The 23,335-nt window shown below is 44.8% G+C and overlaps 1 protein-coding gene across 1 annotated transcript in view; it reads left to right on the forward strand.

Annotated features, from left to right (window-relative positions):
- Positions 1–310: 310 nt before the first annotated feature.
- Positions 311–23,335, forward strand: part of nfascb (neurofascin homolog (chicken) b) — a gene marked incomplete at its 3' end in the record, with an annotated part of 89,525 nt that continues 66,500 nt past the window's right edge. The window contains exons 1-11 of the mRNA XM_084332962.1: positions 311–347; positions 1,484–1,602; positions 3,445–3,550; positions 4,609–4,799; positions 7,259–7,381; positions 10,145–10,363; positions 13,562–13,673; positions 16,131–16,318; positions 21,274–21,405; positions 21,674–21,817; positions 22,923–23,034. Coding sequence (XP_084189088.1) covers positions 1,533–1,602; positions 3,445–3,550; positions 4,609–4,799; positions 7,259–7,381; positions 10,145–10,363; positions 13,562–13,673; positions 16,131–16,318; positions 21,274–21,405; positions 21,674–21,817; positions 22,923–23,034 — 1,397 coding nt within the window. The 5' untranslated portion in view covers positions 311–347; positions 1,484–1,532. The remainder of the gene's footprint in view (positions 348–1,483; positions 1,603–3,444; positions 3,551–4,608; positions 4,800–7,258; positions 7,382–10,144; positions 10,364–13,561; positions 13,674–16,130; positions 16,319–21,273; positions 21,406–21,673; positions 21,818–22,922; positions 23,035–23,335) is intronic.

Genomic DNA, 23,335 nt, shown 5'->3' on the forward strand with positions numbered 1-23,335 from the left:
CTTCCAGCACCTTTAAGCGAGGACAGTGATGTGGGTGAGGTGGAGGTGGTGTATGGGATTCATTCACTATTCATGAGATGGATGGGTGGGCAGTGAGTGTAAGTGGCCGTGACAGACAGTGACTCTATTGCCGTTGTTCCAGAATTCTTCCCTGCTTTTTTTTAATGACTGCAGTGAATGAAGTGATACACCGCGTGCGGCAGTACTCCAGAAACCAGGATACTTACTGACGGAACTCAAATTAACAGGAGGAACTGATTGTGGAACTGGCGTTATCAATGCATTTGGAAGTCCAAGGAGACGGGGAGGAGGGTTAACTGATCTGAGATCTGAGGATTATGCAAAAGGTATGTTTATTATGGCAACTATGCACCAGGGAATAGCTTATACTGTAATTTATAGCTTATAACAGCTTGTAACGACCGTACTATGTACTAACAATCTTATGTGATTTGTGGTTTGTGGTTTCAACAGTTTTAGTAAGACATTTAAAAGTACAACTTTATTATTTTGAAATAAAGTTAAAAATTATTATTCCCTGTGGGGAAATTATTGTTGCATAACTTATGGTTAGATAGATACTGTAGATAGATAGATAGATAGATAGATAGATAGATAGATAGATAGATAGATAGATAGATAGATAGATAGATAGATAGATAGATAGATAGATAGATAGATAGATAGATAGATAGATAGATAGATAGATAGATAGATAGATAGATAGATAGATAGATAGATAGATAGATAGATAGATAGATAGATAGATAGATAGATAGATAGATAGATAGATAGATAGATAGATAGATAGATAGATAGATAGATAGATAGACAGACAGACAGACAGACAGATGAAATAGACAAACATAAAATGGACACACAATAAAAGAGTTCAAATGTTAAGAAAGGAGCAAAGCAATGAGGTAGACAAACAATAAAATCAGAACTTAAGATAACAGTTAAAACATTTAAATTAAAAAGTAAAAAAGGGAGCCAACAGTAAAATGGAGGTCGTCTGGTAATCCGGAGGTTCCCGGTTCGATTCCCGCTCCTTCCGGGCAGCGTGTCGAAGTGTCCTTGGGAAAGACACTTAACCCCTAACTGCTCCCGATGAGCAGGTTGGCACCTTGCATGGTTGCTTCTGCCATCAGTTTGTGAAAGTGTGAGGAACAAATAGCAAAGCATTTTGGATAAAAGCTGCTATATATAAATGCACCATTTACCATTTCCATGGATGGGATACAGTAGTTTTCTCGAGGCAAGGTTTGAACTGTGGTCTAGTGCTAGCAGAGGTGCTGGGTGAAGACAACAACAAAGACGATCTGTGTTGGAGAGTGTGATTATGAGAACTAGAGTGGGAGTGATCGGAGCGAGCGGGGAAACGCATGACATCTTTCAGTCTTATGGCTGTTGGCACAAAATGAATGTCCGATGGATTGAAAAAGTGGCATTTCTTTTCCCCGTGTTTTGATTTTGATAACAGGAACATTTACCAGACCCCGTAGAATTGCTGGATTCCATGCGCTGTAGAGATGCTGGTCAAACCAACCCTACTGCTACTCTTATGGTGGACTGTATCTGCTTTGGACATCCCACTGGAAAGTAAGGCAATGACCCATTGTGAACCCATTACCCAGCTGTATGATGTTCAAGTTCAAGTTTTGTTTTATTTGTCAATTATAATGTACATTACAGTGAAATGCTTGGTTGAAATGGTTCTGGTTCTGTATCCCCTCCAACCTGATCGATATGTCTCTAGTCTTTTTTTTGTGCCATCAGGCTGTCTCCCCCGTTCCCCCCATGGTCTCATGTTCCTTTGTTTTTGTTTCTTTGTTGTTTTGTTTTGTTTCTTTGCTTTCGCCTCTTTGTTTGTACCCCTGCTCCCGACTACTGTCAGCGACTTCGGGTTATTGAGAAGCGCTATATAAATTAAATGAATTATTATTATTATTATTATGAGCCTCCTGGGATTGTGCTTCATACAGTAAAAAAGTTAAAAGAATAAAGTCTAAAATAAAAATTTACAATATATATACAATATTAAAGTACAACCTAAAGTACAAAATTAAGTATAAAATGCAAACAATGAGGTACAAAATGCAAACATAAAAAAAAATGCTAAAATGAGGTATGGGTGTAGTGCAAATCGTTTTGTAATAAATATATAAAATATGGTGTGGTGTTTAAAGTGTTTAAAGTGAATGTTAAAGGTGAGTGTGTGCAGTGAATGTAGATGGATGGGTTAGTGTTGCACAGAGTCATTGAGCCTCCTGATGGCCTGATCTATATCGCCCTCTTGAAGAGAAGTGCCTGATACAGTAATCACTTTATATTACCGTGCACCAAGTAATGCTTAGGTAGTAATAAGCAGGTTCTAGCCATGTAGTAACATATTTGATAGTTTAATGGAATTAGTTCCCTATTAACTATGCTTAGACCATGGTCAACCAATATGCTGACATATTAAATACATATTAATTCATCACAAACTACAGTGTTAACTAATGCATTGTATCCACAACATACACAAACCAGTAACTAACATATTGGCATAGCTCTTATAATGAAGAAGATATATGTTACCAAGCAACCAGATAGTTCAAGTTTCAAGTTTGTTTATTAATTATCACAATAAAATACACATACTTTACATTGAAATGCTTGGTTCTGCGTGAGCCCCTGAGAGTGTGCTTCATACAGTACAAAAAAAGTAAGTAAGAAAGTAAGTAAAACGTAAGTAAAAAATTAAAAATTAAAAAGTAAGTAAAGAGGAATATACAATATACATACAATATACAGTACAATATACAATCTAAAGTACAACCTAGGTATGAGGTATGAATGTAGTGCAAATCTCTTTAATAATAGATAAATATAATGTAGTGTTAAAGTGTCTAAAGTGAGTGTTTAGGTGAGTGTTTGTTTAAAAGCAAGTGTGTGCATGTGGATGTGTGTGCAATGAGTGTACATGATGGGTTGTTACATGGAGTCATTGAGCATCCTGATGGCCTGGGGATAGAAGCTCCTTCTGAGTCTCTCTGTACTGACCATGAGACTCCGGTAGCGCTTGCCTGACCGCAGAAGTTCAACGAGGTAGTCTAGTAATTAACATTTTAGCATATTAGTTGACCACGGCCAATGTAATGGGTCAAATGAATACATAAGAAATACATTTTCCCAAGGGGATCAATAAAGGAATATATTATTATATGGAAAATACGTAAGGAACTGATATGGCTATGACGGTATGACTGTGTATGAACGAATAATGGACTCTGTGAAGCGCTCTGGGTGTCATGAAGAGCGGTATATAAATCCAAGCCATTATTAGTATTATTATATGTTACTACTATGGTTAATTACTGTTTAATTACAACTCAGAAAAGCATTAATTGGTGAGACTTAATATAAAGCATAACCAGTGTTTTATTCCTTCACCTGCAGTCAGACAGCCACCAACCATCATAAAGCAGTCCTTGAAGGATCACGTCGTCGACGCCAAAGACACCATGGTGATAGAATGTGAAGCCAAAGGAAACCCACATCCAATGTAAGAGACAAAAACAATTTTTTTTCACAAATAGGAACATAATAATAATGATAAATAAATAAGTGCAAAACAGGACAGAACAGTGAGACAACAATAAGACAGTAAAGTGCAGTGGTAGAGGACATGGATACAGTGCAGCACAGTTCAAGTCCAGAGGTCCAGCCCTAGCAGCTCGTCATAGAGGGGGGGAGAGGGGGAGCAGGGGGACACCTGACTCATTTACCAGGCGAGCTGCTGAGGGGAAGAAGCTGAGTCTATGGCAGGACTTTAATGTCTTGGGAAGCCGTAGCCGTCTGCCGTGGGGGAGCATAATGAAGAGGCCGTGACCCGGGTGGGCGGGGTCTGCCATGATCTTCCTCGCCCTCCTCAAGGCCCTGGTGGAATGTAGGGACTCGAGGGAGGGAAGGGGGCAGCCGGTCACCCTCTCCGCTGATCGTATCACCCGCTGCAGCTTGGCCTTGTCCCTGACCGTGGCTGCAGGGAACCAGGTGATGATGGAGAGGGTGAGGATGGACTGGATGATGGCGGTGTAGAACTGGACCATCACAGTCCTCGGCAGCCTGAACTTCCTCAGCTGACGTAGGAAGAACATTTTGGACTAACATGTACATTACAGTGAAATGCTTGGTTCTGTATGAGCCTCCAGAGAATGTGCTTCATACAGTAAAAAGAAAGTAAAAGAATAAAGACCAAAGACTATACAAAATATACAACATCAATGGCTGAAACGCAAAACCTCCTATCTGCAAGATTTCAGATTTTTCTTTATTTCACTTTGGATGATGAGAAACATCCTATCTGCACCTATTCAGTCTGTCTGTAAGACAGTCAAGATATAAAAAGCAGTGTATTGTATTGGGTATCCTTAAAAAAAATTGCATTCAACACGTTTTTTTTGTTTTCTTCAGATAGGAGGTTTTGCGTTTCAACCATCGATATCCAAAACTAAAGTACAAAATGCAAACAAAATGCAAAAATGCAAAACATTAGGTAGAGAGATGTAGTGCATTCTCTGCTAAATGACTATTCATGTATGCTATGTTGTTCTCGTCACTAAGCTTCTCGTGGAGGCGGAATGGGAAGTATTTCAACGTGGCGCGTGACGCCCAGACATCAATGCGCCGGCGGTCGGGGACACTGGACATCTATGCCTGGAACGAGCCGGAGGACTACGAGGCTGAGTACCAGTGTATCGCCTCCAACGAATACGGATCTGCATATTCCAATAAGATAAGACTACGAATCTCGAGTGAGTTCACTATGCCGTTTATTATGATACAGAGAGAGGTGTAGCATTTAGATTAGATTCGATAAAAATTTACTGTACAGCACAAGTACAGTTTGGCACGAAAAGAAGTTTGGCATCCAACCAGAGTGCAAATGTGTATAGTAAAGTGCATAGTGATATACGATGTACCCTGGGGCGTGGTGCACAGACAATTTGGGGGGCAGGGGCTCGGGGGGGGGGGGGGGGGGATGTGGGGGGGGGGGGGGGGGGTGCATGCGGGCTACTTAAAAAATATATAAGGTATATTCTTCCGGTGGATAGTAGTATACATTTCCGTCTTCATATTTTTTTGTGGATAGTAGTATAGCTACATTTCGTCTTCATATTTGAAATAAAATATATATATATTTTTTTTGGAGGGGAAGGGGGCTCAAGCCCCCCTTCAGCCCTAGCTGTGCACGCCACTGCAATGTGCAGGTGATTAATCCGGGTATGAAATAGTGTAGTGCTAATCTGATGTATGTACAGAGTTGTAGTATTACTATTTTCAGTGATACAGGTATAAAGACAGTATGGTAGTAGTAGGTCATACTGGCCAGCACTGTAACTAGTAAGAGTAGGTAAGGGATGCGTCTATACTTTTACCAACAAACTTCCAGTTCCGCGTTTGCGTTCTGCGATCTGATTGGCCACTGACGTTTCTGGTCATGTGACATGTGCGCCAATCGCGTGACACCTGTTTCTGCGCCTATTTCCGCCTCTAACAGCCTGCAAACTACCTAACGCCTAGTTATATCACTGGTTAAGCTTTGGCGACACTTTCGAAGTTGGTTAAGGTTAGAGTTTGGAATCAGGGCTGGTGTTCTATCGCCCTGCTCTAAGACAAACTCTAACCTTAACCAACTTCGAAAGAGTGCCTAAGCTTAACCAGTGATAGAAAAAGGTGTCACACGATTGGCGCAGATGTCACATGACCAGAAACGTCAGTGGCCAATCAGATCGTGGAAAAATGCAAGTTAGTTGGTAAAAGTATTGACGCGTAAGGGGTATGTACAGACAGATGTGTATATATTATATATATATATATATATATATATATATATATATATATATACAGCATTATTGTACATGCTATCATACAGAGTAATATGGGTGATGCAGGTGAATAAGTAATAATAATAATAACTTGGTTTTATATAGCGTCTTTCATAAAACCCAAGGTTGCTTTGGGGGGAAAACAACAATAACAAACATGGTGGACAGACACAACATTCAATGTAAGAAATTAGGGGTCAAAGGCCATGTTGAAGAGGTGGGTTTTAAGGAGTTTTTTGAAGGAGTCGAGAGTTGGGGCGTTGCGGAGTTCTGCGGGGAGGGAGTTCCAGAGGGCGGGAGCTGCCACGCTGAAAGCTCTGTCCCCAAAGGTCTGCAGTCTGGTTTGGGGAATGGAGAGCTGACCAATGTCTGAGAATTGCAGGGACTGTGACTGAGTGTGGGGGTGTAGGAGGTCAATGAGGTACTGAGGTGCCAGAGCATGGAGGGACTTGTAAGTGAGCAGGAGGGTTTTGTAGGTGATGCATGATTTGATGGGGAGCCAGTGGAGGTGGATGAGGGTTGGGGGTGATGTGCTGCCAGGGTTTGGTGCGGGTTAGAACCCTGGCAGCTGAGTTTTGAGATCATACTGGAGCCTGTCCAGGGTTTTGCTTGGAACCCCGGACAGGACCCCGTTGCAGTAGTCCAGGCGGGAGGTGACATAGGCATGGATGAGGGTCTCAGCTGTGGAGTCGGAAAGTGATGGTCGGAGTCTGGAGATATTTCTGAGATGGTAGAAGGCAGATTTAGTGACTGAACTGACATGGACTTGATAGGAAAGGGTGGCATCCAGGATGACGCCCAGGTTGCAGACCTTTGGGGAAGGGCAGATGGAGCAGCCGTCTATGTCCAGGGTGAGATCCCCAACCTTCCGGAGCAGGGCCTTGGGTGCCACAACCATGAGCTCAGTTTTATTGTTTATTCAGTTTGAGGAGGTTAGATGACATCCAGGTTTTTATTTCGTGGAGGCAGTTGACAAGGGAGCGTGGGGGGAGCTGGGTGGATGGTTTGGTGGAGAGGTATAGTTGTGTGTCGTCTGCGTAGGAGTGGAAACTGAGGCCATGGCGGCGGATGATCTGACAGAGTAGATTAGCATGATTATGAGAAAACCATTAGCATAATCAGTGACAAACTATGATTGAAAGTTATAATATGATGAATGAATGAACAAATTTCATTAATTAAGTACTAAAATATATCTGTTCATTTGACATAATATACAAAAGATAAGACAACAAAAAGATAAACAGATAAACAAATCATAGTTTACCCTGTTCGAAAAAGGAGTAGGAAGAAGTATACACTTTTTAATTTTTTTATTCCTACAGTTCAGTCCTCCAGAATAATGAAACATGGTGAAGTGACATACTCCCCTGTATCTATTGTAGGGGCCCCACTCTGGCCGAGGGAGATCCAGGAGCCGGTGGTGGTGAGCGTTGGGCTGCCCCTGGTCCTGACCTGTGACCCTCCCCCAGGCCCACCCAAACCTGAAACCTACTGGATGTCCAGCTGTGAGTGGCTCTCTCTACACTCCTCTTCTTAGCACCTGTGTAAAGGTTTAGGAAGCACACTGAGGTGAACTATACTGTACAAAGCAGATGTATGACGACGGTATCAAGTACTGGCATTGAGGACCTATACGGTAATAATAACCTATCTCTTCGTGAAAAGATGAACTTTCATTAATAGGGGCTGAGCTATGCAGATCAGTGCCTTATTCACGTCAGCAAAACAGTCAAATCAGAATGGCTTAGTTCAGTGGGGGAGGATCTCGTGACATCGAGACTAGACTGATGAGCCAAAATAAGAATTAGAGACACAGACCCCATTGATACAATCCCACATTGCTAGAAAACAATGCTAAACACTGGAAAAGGCAATTTATAAGACATGGGACCTTTAAAGGAAAACGCCAACATTATTATTATTATTATCAGAGTCAAACAAGAAGATAGATACCAATTTCCTCTCTGTGCCTTCAATAGTGCAAGCCAACCTTGCTAGCACAAAATAATGAATGGAAGCACAATATGGATCAGCTAGCATAGCTTTTTTCCAAAAACACCTCTCCCAAAGTTTTAAGCTAGGCTAGTAGTCCGTATTTGCTTCCATTAATTTGTGCTAAGCTAGGCTAGCTGCATTGATACCAATTTCCTCTCTGTGTTCAGTATAAAGCTATCCAGCTGCACGCTAGCCTAGCTTAGCACAAATGAATGGAAGCAAATACGGACTACTAGCCTAGCTTAAAACTCTGGGAGAGGTGTTTTCATATCATCATATTGATATTAAAGTTGCAATCCAGATGCAAAAACACCCTACCAATTAAGGCCCAATCTGTGACCACATCAAGTCTAGCTTTATGAACATACTGTAGATTCTGAGGAATTTGACTTTTAGATACAAAATAAGCATTTTCTAACTTCCATAACTCATCAGTATTAAGACATCTCTCCAATCTCATGGTTTAGCTTTAAAGGAATTATGGCTATTGTAATGGTTCTATTGTAAAATAAAACAAATCTATGACATATATGAATATGACTATTCATGCTAGGGCTTAGAAATACATAGACATATTCATCATTCATTGATTGTATTGTGTTTTCCTTTTTATATCATGGAACAATTTAATTTTCTAAATATATAATAAAAAGCAAAACATATATATATAATATATATATTATATAAAATAAAGAAATCTCATATATTTCAGTTGACAGTTACAGTTTAAGTTTGATACGTCCCATTACCACAGGGTCCAATGCAATGACCGTGGATGTTTTTTTTTAAAGTACCTAGTTGAACTCCTCCCTGTTCACACTTCAGCTGCTAGAGCACTGAGGCCGTCAGGTCAGTTGCTTCCGGATGGTCTCAAATCTAGGCTGAGGCTCTAAATCTACAGGTGACAGAGCCTTTGGGGTGTCTGCCCCCAAGCTGTGGAACAGTTGACCTATACACATTAGATCTGCATCTGCCCCCAAGCTGTGGAACAGTTCCCTTTACATATTAGATCTGCATCTGCCCCCAAGCTGTGGATCAGTTTACCTTTACATATTAGATCTGCCCCCAAGCTGTGGAACAGTTCCCTTTACATATTAGATCTGCATCTGCCCCCAAGCTGTGGATCAGTTTACCTTTACATGTTAGATCTGCCCCCAAGCTGTGGAACAGTTTACCTTCACATGTTAGATCTGCATCTGCCCCCAAGCTGTGGAACAGTTTACCTTCACATATTAGATCTGCCCCCACGCTGTGGAACAGTTACCTTTACATATTAGATCTTCCCCCAAGCTGTGGAACAGTTTACCTTTACATGTTAGATCTGCCCCCACGCTGTGGAACAGTTTATCTTCACATGTTAGATCTGCCCCCATGCTGTGGAACAGTTTACCTTTACATATTAGATCTGCACCCAGGCTGTGGAACAGTTTACCTTCACATGTTAGATCTGCACCCAGGCTGTGGAACAGTTTACCTTCACATATTAGATCTGCCCGCACGCTGTGGAACAGTTTACCTTCACATGTTAGATCTGCACCCAGGCTGTGGAACAGTTTACCTTCACATGTTAGATCTGCCCCCACGCTGTGGAACAGTTTACCTTTACATGTTAGATCTGCCCCCACGCTGTGGAACAGTTTACCTTCACATGTTAGATCTGCACCCAGGCTGTGGAACAGTTTACCTTTACATATTAGATCTGCCGCCAACCCTAGAGATTTTTTAAGTGTTTGTTATTAAAGACTCATCTCTTCTCACCGGCTTTTCATTCAGGTTGAGCTACATCCGTGTTTCTTTTTTGACTGTGAATTTTATATAGCATTTTTATGTGTAGTACTGGTTGCTGTACTATTTCAGTTGTGCACCTTGTATTTGTATTGTATTTACACTACTTTTGTACTTTATATTGTGCAGCACTTTGGTCAACCGCGGTTGTTTAAAAAATGTGCTATATAAATCTATTTGACCTTGACCTTTGACCTTAAGGTCTGGGCGACTTTCACCCCCCCCCCCCCCCCTTTCTGGGGACTTTCTGGGGATTTTCACATTTTTCTTTTTTTACATAATATGAAACTACAGGTTCATACTTTCAAAATAAGCCATAACTTGTACAAATCGAGCCGATACTTTTCAATCAATGTCCTATGAAACGTGCTGATAACACTCTAACCAATATGAGATCCAGGCCTTTGAAAGAGTGAACCATCTTCTCAGCCATGTGAGTTCACACCTGGTAACTTCCACACACAATTCCCATGAATTTTCTATTTCAGGTTCATATGCGCGACCTTTCAGCTGGCCCATCCAGACGGCGTTCCCCACCATGCAGCCGGTGCGGCAGGACCGCAGGGTGTCCATGGGCGTGAACGGAGACCTCTATTTCTCCAACGTCGTCATCAACGACTCTATCGCAGACTTCTGCTGCAACGCCCGCTTCCCCTACAAGAACATCATCCAGCAGAAGATGCCGGTGGTTGTTAAAGTCCTCACTAGTGAGTATTGATTAGGCCTGTCCCCGACTAAGGATTTGTATACTTTGTTGACTTTGATTGGCCAAAAATTGCAGATAGCCGACTGGTAGAATGTAAAAAAAAGTATATATATATTAGGGGTGTAATGGTACACAAAAACCACGGTACGGTACGTACCTCGGTTTTGAAGTCACGGTTCGGTACGGTTTTTCAGTACAGTGGGGGAAAGTTTGGCTTTCCATGTTCCACTCAGGGGTGATGTAGTGTGCAGTAACTAATTGTACTTGTAGGGCTGTCAACTAATATTCTATATTGAAATTAATAATCGACTTGTACATTTTTTTTAATAATAATAATAATAATAATTATATTAGATTGTGGAAAAAACAGCCCCCGGTGGGCGGTCGTTAGTGGTTAACATACCGTTGTATTCGTTCGGTACACTACACAGCCATTCGGTACGGTACGGTACACACTGAAACGGTTCGATATGGATACGTGTACCTTTACACCCCTAATATATATAATATATAAATACTTTTTTTTTCTTTTTTTTTTTTCATTCCATTTGGGCTGTGGGGGGTGCTTAATGTCTGAAGGAGTCGACTGAAGGCTTCTTGTCCTCTGCAAAAGCATGCAATTGGTCCACTGATGGATACATCTTGATATTTGTCTAGTGTGTTCATTAGACGGGTGCAATCCTCTTTCAGTGCCTCTGTGCCCGTTTTCTTAGGCAGTTAGCCATCAGCGTTAGCGACAGTGGGGCGTTAGGGGCGACAGTGGCTCAAGAGGTAGAGCAGTCATCTGGCAATCCAGAGGTTCCCAGTTCGATTCCCGTTCCTCCCGGGCAGCATGTCGACGTGTCCTTGAGCAAGACACTTAACCCCTAATTGCTCCTGATGAGCAGGTTGGCTCCTTGCATGGTCGCCTCTGTGACTCATCGGTGTGTGAATGTGTGAGTGAATGGGTAAAATGTGAGGAACAAATTGTAAAGCGCTTTGGATAAAAGTGCTATATAAATGCAGCCATTTATGATTTACCATTTTAGCCACGCTTCTAGGCCTCTTTTCTTTTGGAAAGAATGATACAAAATATATATATATTATTATACATTTATTTTAGTTTTTAGTTTTTTTGCATTCGACTAAGAGGTTGGCAGTCGACTACGGCTCATTTCGATCGATTAGTCGACTATTTGACTGGTCAGGGTCAGCCCTAGTATTGATTATCTTAAATGTGTTCCTTTTCCTATTAGGATATCTCTAAAGCAACATCGCCACAGTATATTAGATACTCCCACTTAATGTTTCCAGATAAGAGCGGGGACTCTGGTCTTTGTGGCACAGATTTGACCCGGTCATTCAGATTTATTGTGGCAATAACAAGAGAATAGATACCAGTTTCCTCTCTATGTTCAGTAGAACGCTATCCGACTGCACAATAGATTAACAGGGGCGGCCTTAAGGTTCAGGGGGCCCGTTTCAAGATCATGGGGCCCTTATCTTATACAACAGGAGCACGGTTTCTTCTACAAGGTGAAAGACTTTGTCAGTAAACATATTCCTGTGTTGGTGATTCAAGCGTTTCCACCATGCATCAGTTATCCACATTAGCACAGTGCCAATCCAGAGCGTGTTTGCTTTGTCCATCTGGGGCCCTGCTAGCAAGTGGGGCCCACTTCAGTTGAAACGGGTGAAACATAGCTAAGGCCACCTATGTAGCTTAGCTTAGCACAATGAATGGAACCGGACAGTACCGTTTAGCCTACACGTTGGCCAACTAACACCTGTCCCGGAGTACTGTCCGTTTCCATTCCATTCCATTATGGGACGACAGTGGCTCAGGAGGTAGAGCAGTCGTCTGGTAATCCAGATGTTCCCGGTTCCCGGTTCGATTACGGCTCGTCCGGCTTGACTTAAAACATTACTTTCCTAACTTAGTGAAACAAAATGTAACAAATTAACACATAGATATAAATGTACTGAATTGATAAGTATTATTAAAATTAAATAACTAGAAATAAAAAAATATATATTCAAAAAAATACATGTAAATTGTCTCCGATACACCATCTAGCTATTTTTGTCATATCGGGGCCAATATCCGATATCAATATCGGATCCGTGCATCCCTAGTCAGCATTCAGCGTAATTTCCACTGTGGTCAAGAGATGTGTCATCTCTGGTTTCTGTGCAGTAAGGCAGCCACTGATATAAAAGCAGACTACCTGTATAACCTTGGTCCCAGACTAAACTTTAACCCATGCTATTCATCAGCAACTACAGTAGGCATCCCGGGCAAAACGAGACACACTGTTAACTGAGGGTTTTCCTGTGTCGTGTACAGATGAAAATCTGGATGAAACAAGATCAAAGAATGACAGTGGATATTGATGATCTTTCTGTCCCTGCTCTGTGGGCATTTTAACCGGATAGAGCTAGCAAACATGAGAGGGTGTCATCAGGGAGTGCTGACAATCAAGTATTTTCAGGAGCAGGCTACTTCCCTGGTCTTAACAACTAGAGAGGTTCATCCTCGAAATAGTGGACACCATGGTAGTAGGACGAGATGTTACCATGGGTGATCTTGAGATGAGGTCCGATGAAGGTCAACAGACTGAAACGTCATCCACGCTTTAGATTAGAAAGAATAACATCAATGTTTAACTTGGAAAAAGCATCACACCAGTAGAATCAGGAAGCAACGAGGGCGGCGTGTCCCTCCCACGCAGACCCTCGCCGCTGAGAGATCACGCTGTGCAGCTGAAAAGATGCGACGGCTGCCTCCTCGAGGGGACACGTGATGCAAGGCTTCGTCCACATTGCAGCCGGCTTGCGGGAGGCATGGCCTAACAGCGTTCAAGACAGGGGAGGGGAGAATTGGACAATACGAAATTGGGGAAGGGAGAAAAATAGAAAATGGGGAGAAAAAGTAGATAAAAAGAAAAAAGGAAAAAGCATCACACCTCCTCCACCTACCTACCTACCTACCTACCTATGATCAAGTATTTTCAGCCAAGTTTTTTCATGACACTCCATGACAGTCGCCTGGCACAGGCACCCCTAGCGGCCTGTGGGGCCCCGGGCGACTGCTCACTTTGCCCAGCCCAACCGCCGCCGGCACTGCTTATCAGTATAATCTCGTTGTCAAACAAAGCTCCTTGGAATAAGCTGCAAGCTGTGTGTGTGAGTCGTGTGTTTTGCTGTGTTCTCTCCACAGCCCGCATGGTGGCTGAGGCCGGCCCCACCTGGCTGTCTCCCTCTGGCTCGTCCAGTACCATCGTCGTCCTGCAGGGGGACGAGCTGCTCCTGGAGTGCGTCGCTGCAGGAGTGTGAGTCCTCTGAATTAGAATTTGAATTGAATTAATTTTTATTTTTGAATGTATCCACACACACACACACACACAATACGATACACGTCATCATCGTAGGAACATCATCCTCAAAATTGTGTGCGTGTGACAGGTCTCCCAAGAAGCTATTTAAAGCTTTTGGAGGGAGCCTGATCACAAATAACAAATAATGGCCTCCAAATATGGACAACATATAACATGCATAAGCTTACATACTTACTTACTTACTTACTTACTTACTTACTTACTTACTTACTTACTTACTTACTTACTTACTTACTTACTTACTTACTTACTTACTTACTTACTTACTTACTTACTTACTTACTTACTTACTTACTTACTTACTTACTTGAGAATTTTGGTCCAGGCAAGTGTAGTGGTTCACCCAATCACATTGGACCGCGTCCATGGCGGCTCGATGTGTTGTGCCGCATTATTATTATATAATACTGGAAATTGCGATCAGACAATTGGAATATTCTTTTTGGGATACCCCAGATCAAAGGTAAGGACTATCTGACGTCAATTCCACCTTGATCCTACAATGATTTCATATCGATCCAGTCGATCGTATGTAGTATTAAAAACGAATGCCGTTGATGACGATCAGAGCATCAAAAAACGCCCCCCCCCCCCCCCCCCCACTTTGATGCATTCACGATGAAACATAATACCTATTATATACTTTTGAATTGGAAATAGTAGCGTGTACAGGCGAGCAACGCGAATGCTTTTAGCAAAATGCACATATTGCTCCATAGCGCCGTTCTCAGGAATTAGCCCATGTGGTTGAACTAAAAATGAAAAGAAACAGACTAAGAAATGACGTAAACACCATGATCAAAACCACAAAAAACAAACCATGTGAACTTTGGAAATTACTCAATAATCAACTAGGCTGCAGTAAAAAACTTAAAACCAGTTTCTCAAACATAAACATAAAGACGGACAACACGCTCATCACAGACAAGCTGGATGTAGCCAATTACTTAAACATTTTCTTTTTTTTTGGGCCCCCCCCCCAGTGCTGGGCCCTTGGAATCATCCTAAGCTACCCCCCCCCAGCTACGCCCCTGGTTCCACAAGGAAGCATACTAGGACCGCTACTGTTCCTAATTTATGCAAATGACATGTCGTCAGCTTGTGACTGCAACTTGTTCTTGTTCGCGGACGACTCAGCCCTGCTGGTCTCTGACAAGAACAAGTTACAGGTTGAAAAAACCCTCAGCTCAGAACTCGGCAGAATCTGCACCTGGCTCGCTGATAACAAACTATCAGAGTCCATTCTCTTCGGATCAAATAACAAACTCAGCAAGACCGACGGCTTCTCAGTTACAGTGGGGGACAATATTGTCACAAGGAAAGATGAAATTACATACCTAGGGTCCATCCTAGAGGCAAATCTTTCCTGTGACAAAATGGCATCCAAGGTAATAAAAAAAGTCAACCAACAAACTCGATTCTTGTACCGGATCTCCTCTCTGGTAAACAAGAATACCCTGAAGACTCTGGCAGGAGCACTCATTCAAGGGTACTACGACTATGCTTGCACCTCATGGTACCAAAGCACCTCAAAGGCGCTAAAAACAAGATTACAAACATCACAAAACAAACTGGTCAGAGTATTACTTGACCTTACTCCTAGAACCCACCTCACCCCTGCCCACTTTGATTAGCTAGAATGGCTTAGAGTAGACGACAGAGTACAGCAACTTGCAATGGGCCTGGTCTACAACTACAAGATACACTATACGACTAAGGTACCCATGTACATGTCAAAATACTTCCCAAAGGTCAGTGAATACCACGACCACAACACCAGAGGAAGGTCAACAAATCATGTTAAACCCAGATTCGGCTCAAACAAGGGACTAAACACGTTTAGTAATTATGCCACATCAAAGTGGAACGCCCTACCCAAAGCTGTAAAGGAATGTGAATCCCTACCCACATTCAAAACCACTCTAAAAGAGCACCTACGGGAGGCTGCAATTCGAAACTGGCCACCGTAAATGTCCAAACCCCCGACCCCCTCCTAATAGACAGTCTCCTCCCCTCCGTATGTATATATTATCTCCCCACCGTATGTATATTTCTCTCCCACCCTCCCACCCCCTCCTAATGTACAGTCTCCTCACCACCGTATGTATATATTCTCTCCCCGCCGTATGTATATTTCTCTCCCACCCACCCACCCCCTCCTAATGTACAGTCTCCTCCCCATCATATGTATATACTCTGTCAGGATCTATGGGTAACAGTACTGTATATTTGCATATCATATATCTCACAAACGTAACAGTACTATATACCTGTATGTCATGTAAGTAAATGTGTACGTTCTAGTTATTACGGTTAGAATGCGTATGACCTTTACTTATCCAGTCATTAATAATCCTAATTCAAGCCTTATTGTTTACCGTTACGCTGAAGGCCGACTCCTCACGTTACCTGGACCAAAGATGGCGAGGAACTGGAGGTGACGTCACGCATGAGGGTCAAGAACTTCAACAAGATGATTCAGATCCCCAAGGCTGAGTTTGAGGATATAGCTGAATACGTCTGCAGAGCTGCCAATAAGATTGGCTACATCGAGCACACCATAACCGTAAAAGTCAAAGGTGAGACATGTATACATTCTTTCGGGAAACACGTTCTCTGTTCTACCACCAGCTTTAATAATGTTTTCACATCTGGGTAGCGTAGAGGTCTAAGCACTCTCCTACCACCGCAGAGAATCTGGGATCTAATCCAGCTGTCAGCGGTACCTCCTGCTTGGTCAGTCGTCCCTTGTCAGTGTTCACGGGTGGGAAGCCGGTGGTGTATGAGTCCTGGTTGTTGCTACTGGTTGGTTGGGGCGCCGGTTCAGCAGGGAGGAGATCTAGGGGGAAATAGCGTGAACCTCCGCATGAGTTACGTTCTGCCAGTGAAACACCTTGCTGTCAGGTGAAAAGAAGCAGCTGGCGACTCAGCGTGTATCAGAGGAGGCATGTGGTAGTTCTACACCCTCCCCGGACCAACAGTAGGGCAATGCGCACAACAACCAGGAAGGGAATTGGCTAAATGACTAAATTGGGGATGGGAGAAAATGTATAGAAAATAAATAATAATAATTAGAGAATATCTAGACAGCGCCTCTATAACAGACGGTCCTGCACAGTAGCGCAGCGACCGGAACAGGAAGTTGAGACGCTACTTGTAAATACACCTGCAGTCGTCCGAGACTTATTTGTATATTGTTTTCTTCTTTATTAAACTGGATGGAACAAATGGAATATCGTTCTTATTTATATACAAATATCTGGATGTAGTCCAACGGATATGATCAGTGGACTGTGGATCAGAGGAGGACGACGAGGTGCGCAAACAGACCGGAGAAAGTCGGATAGTCGACGGAGCCATCGGCAAACAACACGGCACCTTGTCGACTTAAAGGACCAGGACACTGTTAACGTCGACAATTGGTATGGATTTTTTTTTGCTTTCATTGGATTATAGTGGACTTTTATTATTAGTTCCAACGGAAGATGCCAAAAGGGATTTTTTTTTTGGAGCTACAGCTGTAGTCTGAAGTAATTTTTATACATTGGAAGCAAGCTATTAATTATTCATCCAAATAACTGACAATGGTGCTTATAAATGCAGAGTGCCCTATTGAGGATTGTGACTATGTAGCTGAGCATGTAGCGGCGGCCGTGGTTAAGTGTACACGCCACTATACATGTCGCAGGCGCAGCCCCCTGGGCGCCGGGCGCAAATGCTAAAATGGAGAAGCTAAAGCGTCCCTCCATAGCACTGGCCGGAACGGGCGAGGCCTGGTCATACTTTGTAACCCGCTGGGGTGAGTATAAAACAGGCACCAAGCTGGTCGGGCCCGACATAGTTTCACAGCTACTGGAGTGCTGCGAGGAGGATCTGAGGAAGGACCTCACACGCGCGGCAGGCAGGAGCCTAGCGGGCAACGACGAGGAGGACGTCCTCGCTGCCATGAAGGCACTCGCCGTTCGCGCAGAGAACACCATGGTAGCTCGGGCAGCCCTGTCTAACATGCGGCAGGGTTATGAAGAGCCCATCCGGTCGTTCCACGCCCGCATCAAGGGGCAGGCGGACACGTGCAAGTACCAGATGAAATGCACTAGGACAGGGTGCGACCAAGTCAACGACTTCACGGAAGAGATCCTACGTGACGTGATTGCCCGTGGCATTGCAGATTCGGAAATACAGCTCGACCTGCTCGGTGAGAAGAACCAGAACATGCCACTAAAGGACATGATCGAGTATATCGAGGCTAAGGAGTCTGGAAAGCGCTCTGCATCGCGCCTGCTTGACCCTCAGAGCGCGGACACGGTCAGCAGTTCGTACAGGCGGGTGAGACAACAGGACACCCGCGCCAGAGGAGGAGCCAGGCTAGAGAAACCAAAGGCCAAGCCCGAAGGGGTATGCATCCACTGCGGCGAGGTGGGCCACGGCAAAACACCCCAGTGGCACGCCAGACGTGCCGAGTGCCCAGCATACGGTAAAAAGTGTCGGAAGTGTGGCCGCCAGAATCACCTCGAGAGGGCCTGCCTGGGTGGCCGATCGACTAGGCCCCCACCCGGAGAGACAGACTGGATGTGTGACGAGCAGACAGCAGCATTCGTTGAGCTATGCACAATCAGCACAGATGGCGAGTTACGCACGCTTCCCCTCGCTCACCACCTGTACGATGATATGTGCGACAAGTGGATGAAGCGTGCGTCCAGCCCGCAGCCATACGTCAACCTCACTCTCACCACCGAGCACAAGGATTACAAGGCTCTGGGTTTTGACCTCCTAAAACGCACCTGTGCAGTATCCCTGCCTGCTATGGCCGATATGGGATGCCAAAGCTGCCTGATCGGCATTAAAGTCGCTCAACAAATGGGCCTAAGCACAGAGGACCTCATCCCCGTATCCATGACCATGAAAGCTGCGAACAATAAGGGAATTCGGATCCTCGGAGCTGCGGTAGTCAGATTCGCCGGCAACAGTGGTGACGCTCGAAGGTTGGAGACACGCCAAATCGCGTATGTGAAGGACACCTCAGACCGCATATTTCTCTCCCGCGCAGCCTGCGTGGACCTGGGAATGATCTCCGCCGAGTTCCCAACACTCGGGGAGGTGAATCTGGCGACATCAGAAGTATGTGACTGCCCGCGGCGTGCGGAGCCGCCGACCAGGCCAACCACACTCCCCATGTTGGCGATCGAGGCTAACAGGAAGGCGTTACGGAGACACTTGTTAGAACTGTACGCTCAGAGCACATTTAACACATGCCCCCACCAGACATTACCGAAAATGACCGGCCCACCACTCCGCCTCATGCTTAATGAGGATGCGACACCGGTTGCCTGTCACACCCCCATCCCCGTGGCCCTACACTGGCAAGAGGAGGTAAAGGCAGGCTTCGACCAGGACGTCCGCCTCGGCGTGTTGGAGGAAGTACCAATCGGTACACCGGTGACGTGGTGTCATCGCATGGTGATCTGCGCGAAGAAGACAGGCAAACCGCGACGCACTGTCGACTTCCAGGCCCTGAACAAGTATGCACTCCGCGAGACCCACCACACCCAATCTCCATTCCACCAAGCGAGATGTGTGCCTAACGGGAAACTCAAGACTGTGTTTGATGCCTGGAATGGTTACCACAGCGTCCCATTACACAAGGACGATCGCCACAAGACGACGTTCATAACCCCATGGGGCCGCTACCGGTACCTGTCGGCCCCGCAGGGGTACATGGCATCGGGGGACGGTTACTCGCGACGGTATGACGAGGTTGTCGCGGACATAGGCAACAAAACTAAGTGCATAGACGACACGCTACTATGGTCAGATACGATTGAGGAGAGCTACTTCCAGGCGGTCCAGTGGCTGGACATATGCGGCCGGAATGGAATAGTCCTCAACCCGGAGAAGTTCATTTTTAGCGCACCCACGGTGGACTTCGCTGGCTTTACAATCACCATGACTGATGTCCTCTGTGTTCTGGCCAGGCATGTCGGCTGACATCAGCGCCACTCGGAGGAACTGCGAGCACTGCCACCGGATGGCACCTTCACAGCCTGGAGCGCCGCCAACCCCGCCGATCCCAGTTGTTTACCCTTTTCAGGCGGTGTGTTCGGACTTCTTCATGCACAGGGGCGTGCACTACCTCGTGACGGTGGACCGGTACTCAAACTGGCCGATCATCTCGAAGGCGACGGGGGGCGCCGCCGGCCTCATAAATCACCTACGTCGGGCCTTCGTGACGTACGGGACGCCAGAAGAGCTCACATCAGACAAGGGCCCAGAGTTCACCTCCACCGAGACCAGGTCATTTCTATACGGATGGGGCGTACACCACCGCCTCTCATCTGTGGCCTTCCCCCACAGCAACTGCCGAGCTGAGATTGGGGTAAAGACAATGAAACGCCTTATCACGGACAACACCGGCCCAAAGGGGGAGCTTGACACAGATGCTGTGCAGAGAGCGATCCTGCAATATCGTAACACACCTGACCCTGACACGAAAATATCTCCGGCAATGTGTGTCTTCGGCCGCCCGATACGTGACTTCATCCCGGTTGTACCTGGGAAGTACAGACCACACGAGACCTGGCGTGAGACACTGACGGCAAGGGAGGAGGCTCTCCGCAAACGCCACATCCGCACAGCGGATGCCTGGGCAGAGCACACAAAACGCCTCCCGCCACTCATGGTAGGGGACATGGTCCGTGTACAGAACCAGACAGGGCCCTACCCCAACAAATGGGACAGGACTGGCAGTGTTGTGGAGGTACGCCAGCATGACCAATACGTGGTCAAGGTCGACGGCTCGGGCAGAGTCACACTTCGGAACAGGAGGTTCCTGCGCAGGTTCAGCCCTGTTCGCAACAACCTTCCACCTCCTCGATCAATTTACGACGACCTGGCGACCCGTGTCACCGTACCACCAGCACTCGTTGTCACACCACGTCTGCCTGACCCCAACTGCGACCTTGTGTCCCCCACATCGCCACCGGTACTCACGTTGGCGAGCCAACCCCGGCGCGGGACGCTGCCTGCTTCGCACACGGTCCTTCAGGCGTCACCACCGGCCCCTTTGGACCCGGGAGCCGATCCCCCACCGGGGCCCACTGTGTCGTCCCCTGCACCTAGGGCGGACTTACGCCGATCCACCAGGGCGACCAGAGTGCCTGCCTGGCACAGGGACTATTCCATGGGCTAGTCACATAATGGACACATGATTTATAGTCACATAGCCTGGGTGTGGGTTATACAGGTATTTGTCCACATTTTTGTGTGTTTGTTTATTATTATTTCTCAGCCTTTACACAGTATGTTAAAGACTCTGGGGGAGATAGAGAATATCTAGACAGCGCCTCTATAACAGACGGTCCTGCACAGTAGCGCAGCGACCGGAACAGGAAGTTGAGACGCTACTTGTAAATACACCTGCAGTCGTCCGAGACTTATTTGTATATTGTTTTCTTCTTTATTAAACTGGATGGAACAAATGGAATATCGTTCTTATTTAATAATGTTTTCACATCTAAATCAAACTTTATATGGCCAGCGGCACCGTTCTGGTTGGAGAAGCCCACTGACTTGGTGTTGGCGCCTGAGGAGAGTGGACATCTGGTGTGTCGCTCTGACGGGATCCCCCGCCCCTCTATTCACTGGTTCATCAATGGAGAGCCAATAGAAAGTAAGCATCTACCCTAACAATACTGAGGCCATTGACGGCTGTATATAAAACATTTTCAATTATATTATGCATATATCGATATATATATATAATATATTTATAAATCCTCCACTTGTCCAACTGCTAAAGTCAAGTTTATTTATATTTACGTTTATTTGTAGAGCCTGTGATCTCAGTTACATGTCATGTCTTCAGAAGCCCACGTTACAATGAAGCGAAGGGGACAGTAATTGCTTCAGTATTTTCACTATGTCTCTGTCTCCCCCAGCTGCCGATCCCCACCCCAGCCGGCAGGCGTCGGGCGACACGCTGAGCTTCCGCGGTGCGACCCTTGCAAACACCGCCGTGTACCAGTGCAACGCTTCCAACCAGTACGGCTACCTGCTGGCTAACGCTTTCGTCAATGTACTACGTAAGACGCCACATATAATCCTCCTATACCTACTTTTACACCTGCATTAATATTACAACTCTGTACCTACATCTGATTAGCACTACACCCAGTAGTACGAATTTATATATTTTATACCCCATTTAATCACCTGTAAATTAGATTAGATTAGATTCACTTTATTGTCATTACACAGTACAAGACAGTGCAACGAGATTGTGTATGTGGTGAACCAGGATGTGACAATCAACAGTCAGTTGCAATATAAGATACATATAAATAAAACTGTACAGTAAGGTGCAATGGCACAATGTGCAATGGTGAGAATACAAAATAATAATTAAAATAATCATTCAAAATAAAGTCTACATAAGTTATGGCTATATAATCACCTGTACATTATATACTACTATTGCACTTTACTGCTACATTTGGACTCTGGTTGGATGCCAAACTTATTTTCCTTGTACGGTACTTGTGCTGTATAATGACAATACATTATAATCTAATCTAATCGGAATCTAAAACATTGTGATCCAATGTCATGTTGTACAGTATAGAATATCGAATACAATATCCTCTGGTTTCTTAATCTACGGGTCGGACCCAAAATGGGTCACAGGCCGCCTTCTTCTTCTTCTGGTATGACAACAGTAGTAATATACTAATAGTCTTCAATGAACAATGGAACAAGCTCCCACTCAACTTGAAATCTGCAGGCACTCTACGGACCTTTAAGGCCATGCTCAAAACCCACCTTTTCGCCATAAACAATCCATGAGCTAGTTTTGTATTGTAGTATGACTGGTGTATTATGTCTGTCTGTTCTCTATCTGCTTGGTTGGACTGCATGTATTTTTTTCTGTTTTTGTATTGTTCCTGTCTTTTTTGTTTCTCTTTCTTTCCCGGGATGCGCCCCGGGCCGACTATTGGTTGAGGGGAGCAATATAAATAAATGTATCATATCATATCATATCAACCTGGCTTCCTCAACCCAGTAAAGAAAAGAAAAATCTAATTTGGATCCTGAACGTGAAAAGAAACCAATGCGATATTCACTATTGTTGACTATGATCAAGAGACCATATAAAACAGCGTAATAGAGCCTTGTTCTGTGTGTCTGTAGATTCAACACCACGTATAATGCCACCCAGGAATGAGCTGGTGAAGGTGGCGGAGGGCAGCCCTACCTTCTTGGAATGCCGCTACTTTGGATCTCCAGTGCCCGACCAGCGTTGGTGAGGACAGGGTTCTGTCATGGTGCTCGCGCTTATCCCTTTCACTACCACACTACAGAAGGTTAACCCTTTCACTACCACACCGTCTGCATAGTGTGGTTGTGGTAGTGAAAGGGTTAACATTCTGTAGTGTGGTAGTGAAAGGGTTAACCATTTGTCGTGTGGCAGTGAAAGGGTTAACCTTCTGTATTATCACAGTGAAAGGGTTATAAAGAGTGTCTTCACTGGCTCGCTTATGAAGATACCGATACCAGTATCACGGTACTGATTCTAAAACAATACCACGGCAAAAATCTAAAAT

This window comes from Notolepis coatsorum (assembly GCF_963971535.1).
Source record: "Notolepis coatsorum genome assembly, chromosome: 17".
Taxonomy (NCBI): domain Eukaryota; kingdom Metazoa; phylum Chordata; class Actinopteri; order Aulopiformes; family Paralepididae; genus Notolepis; species Notolepis coatsorum.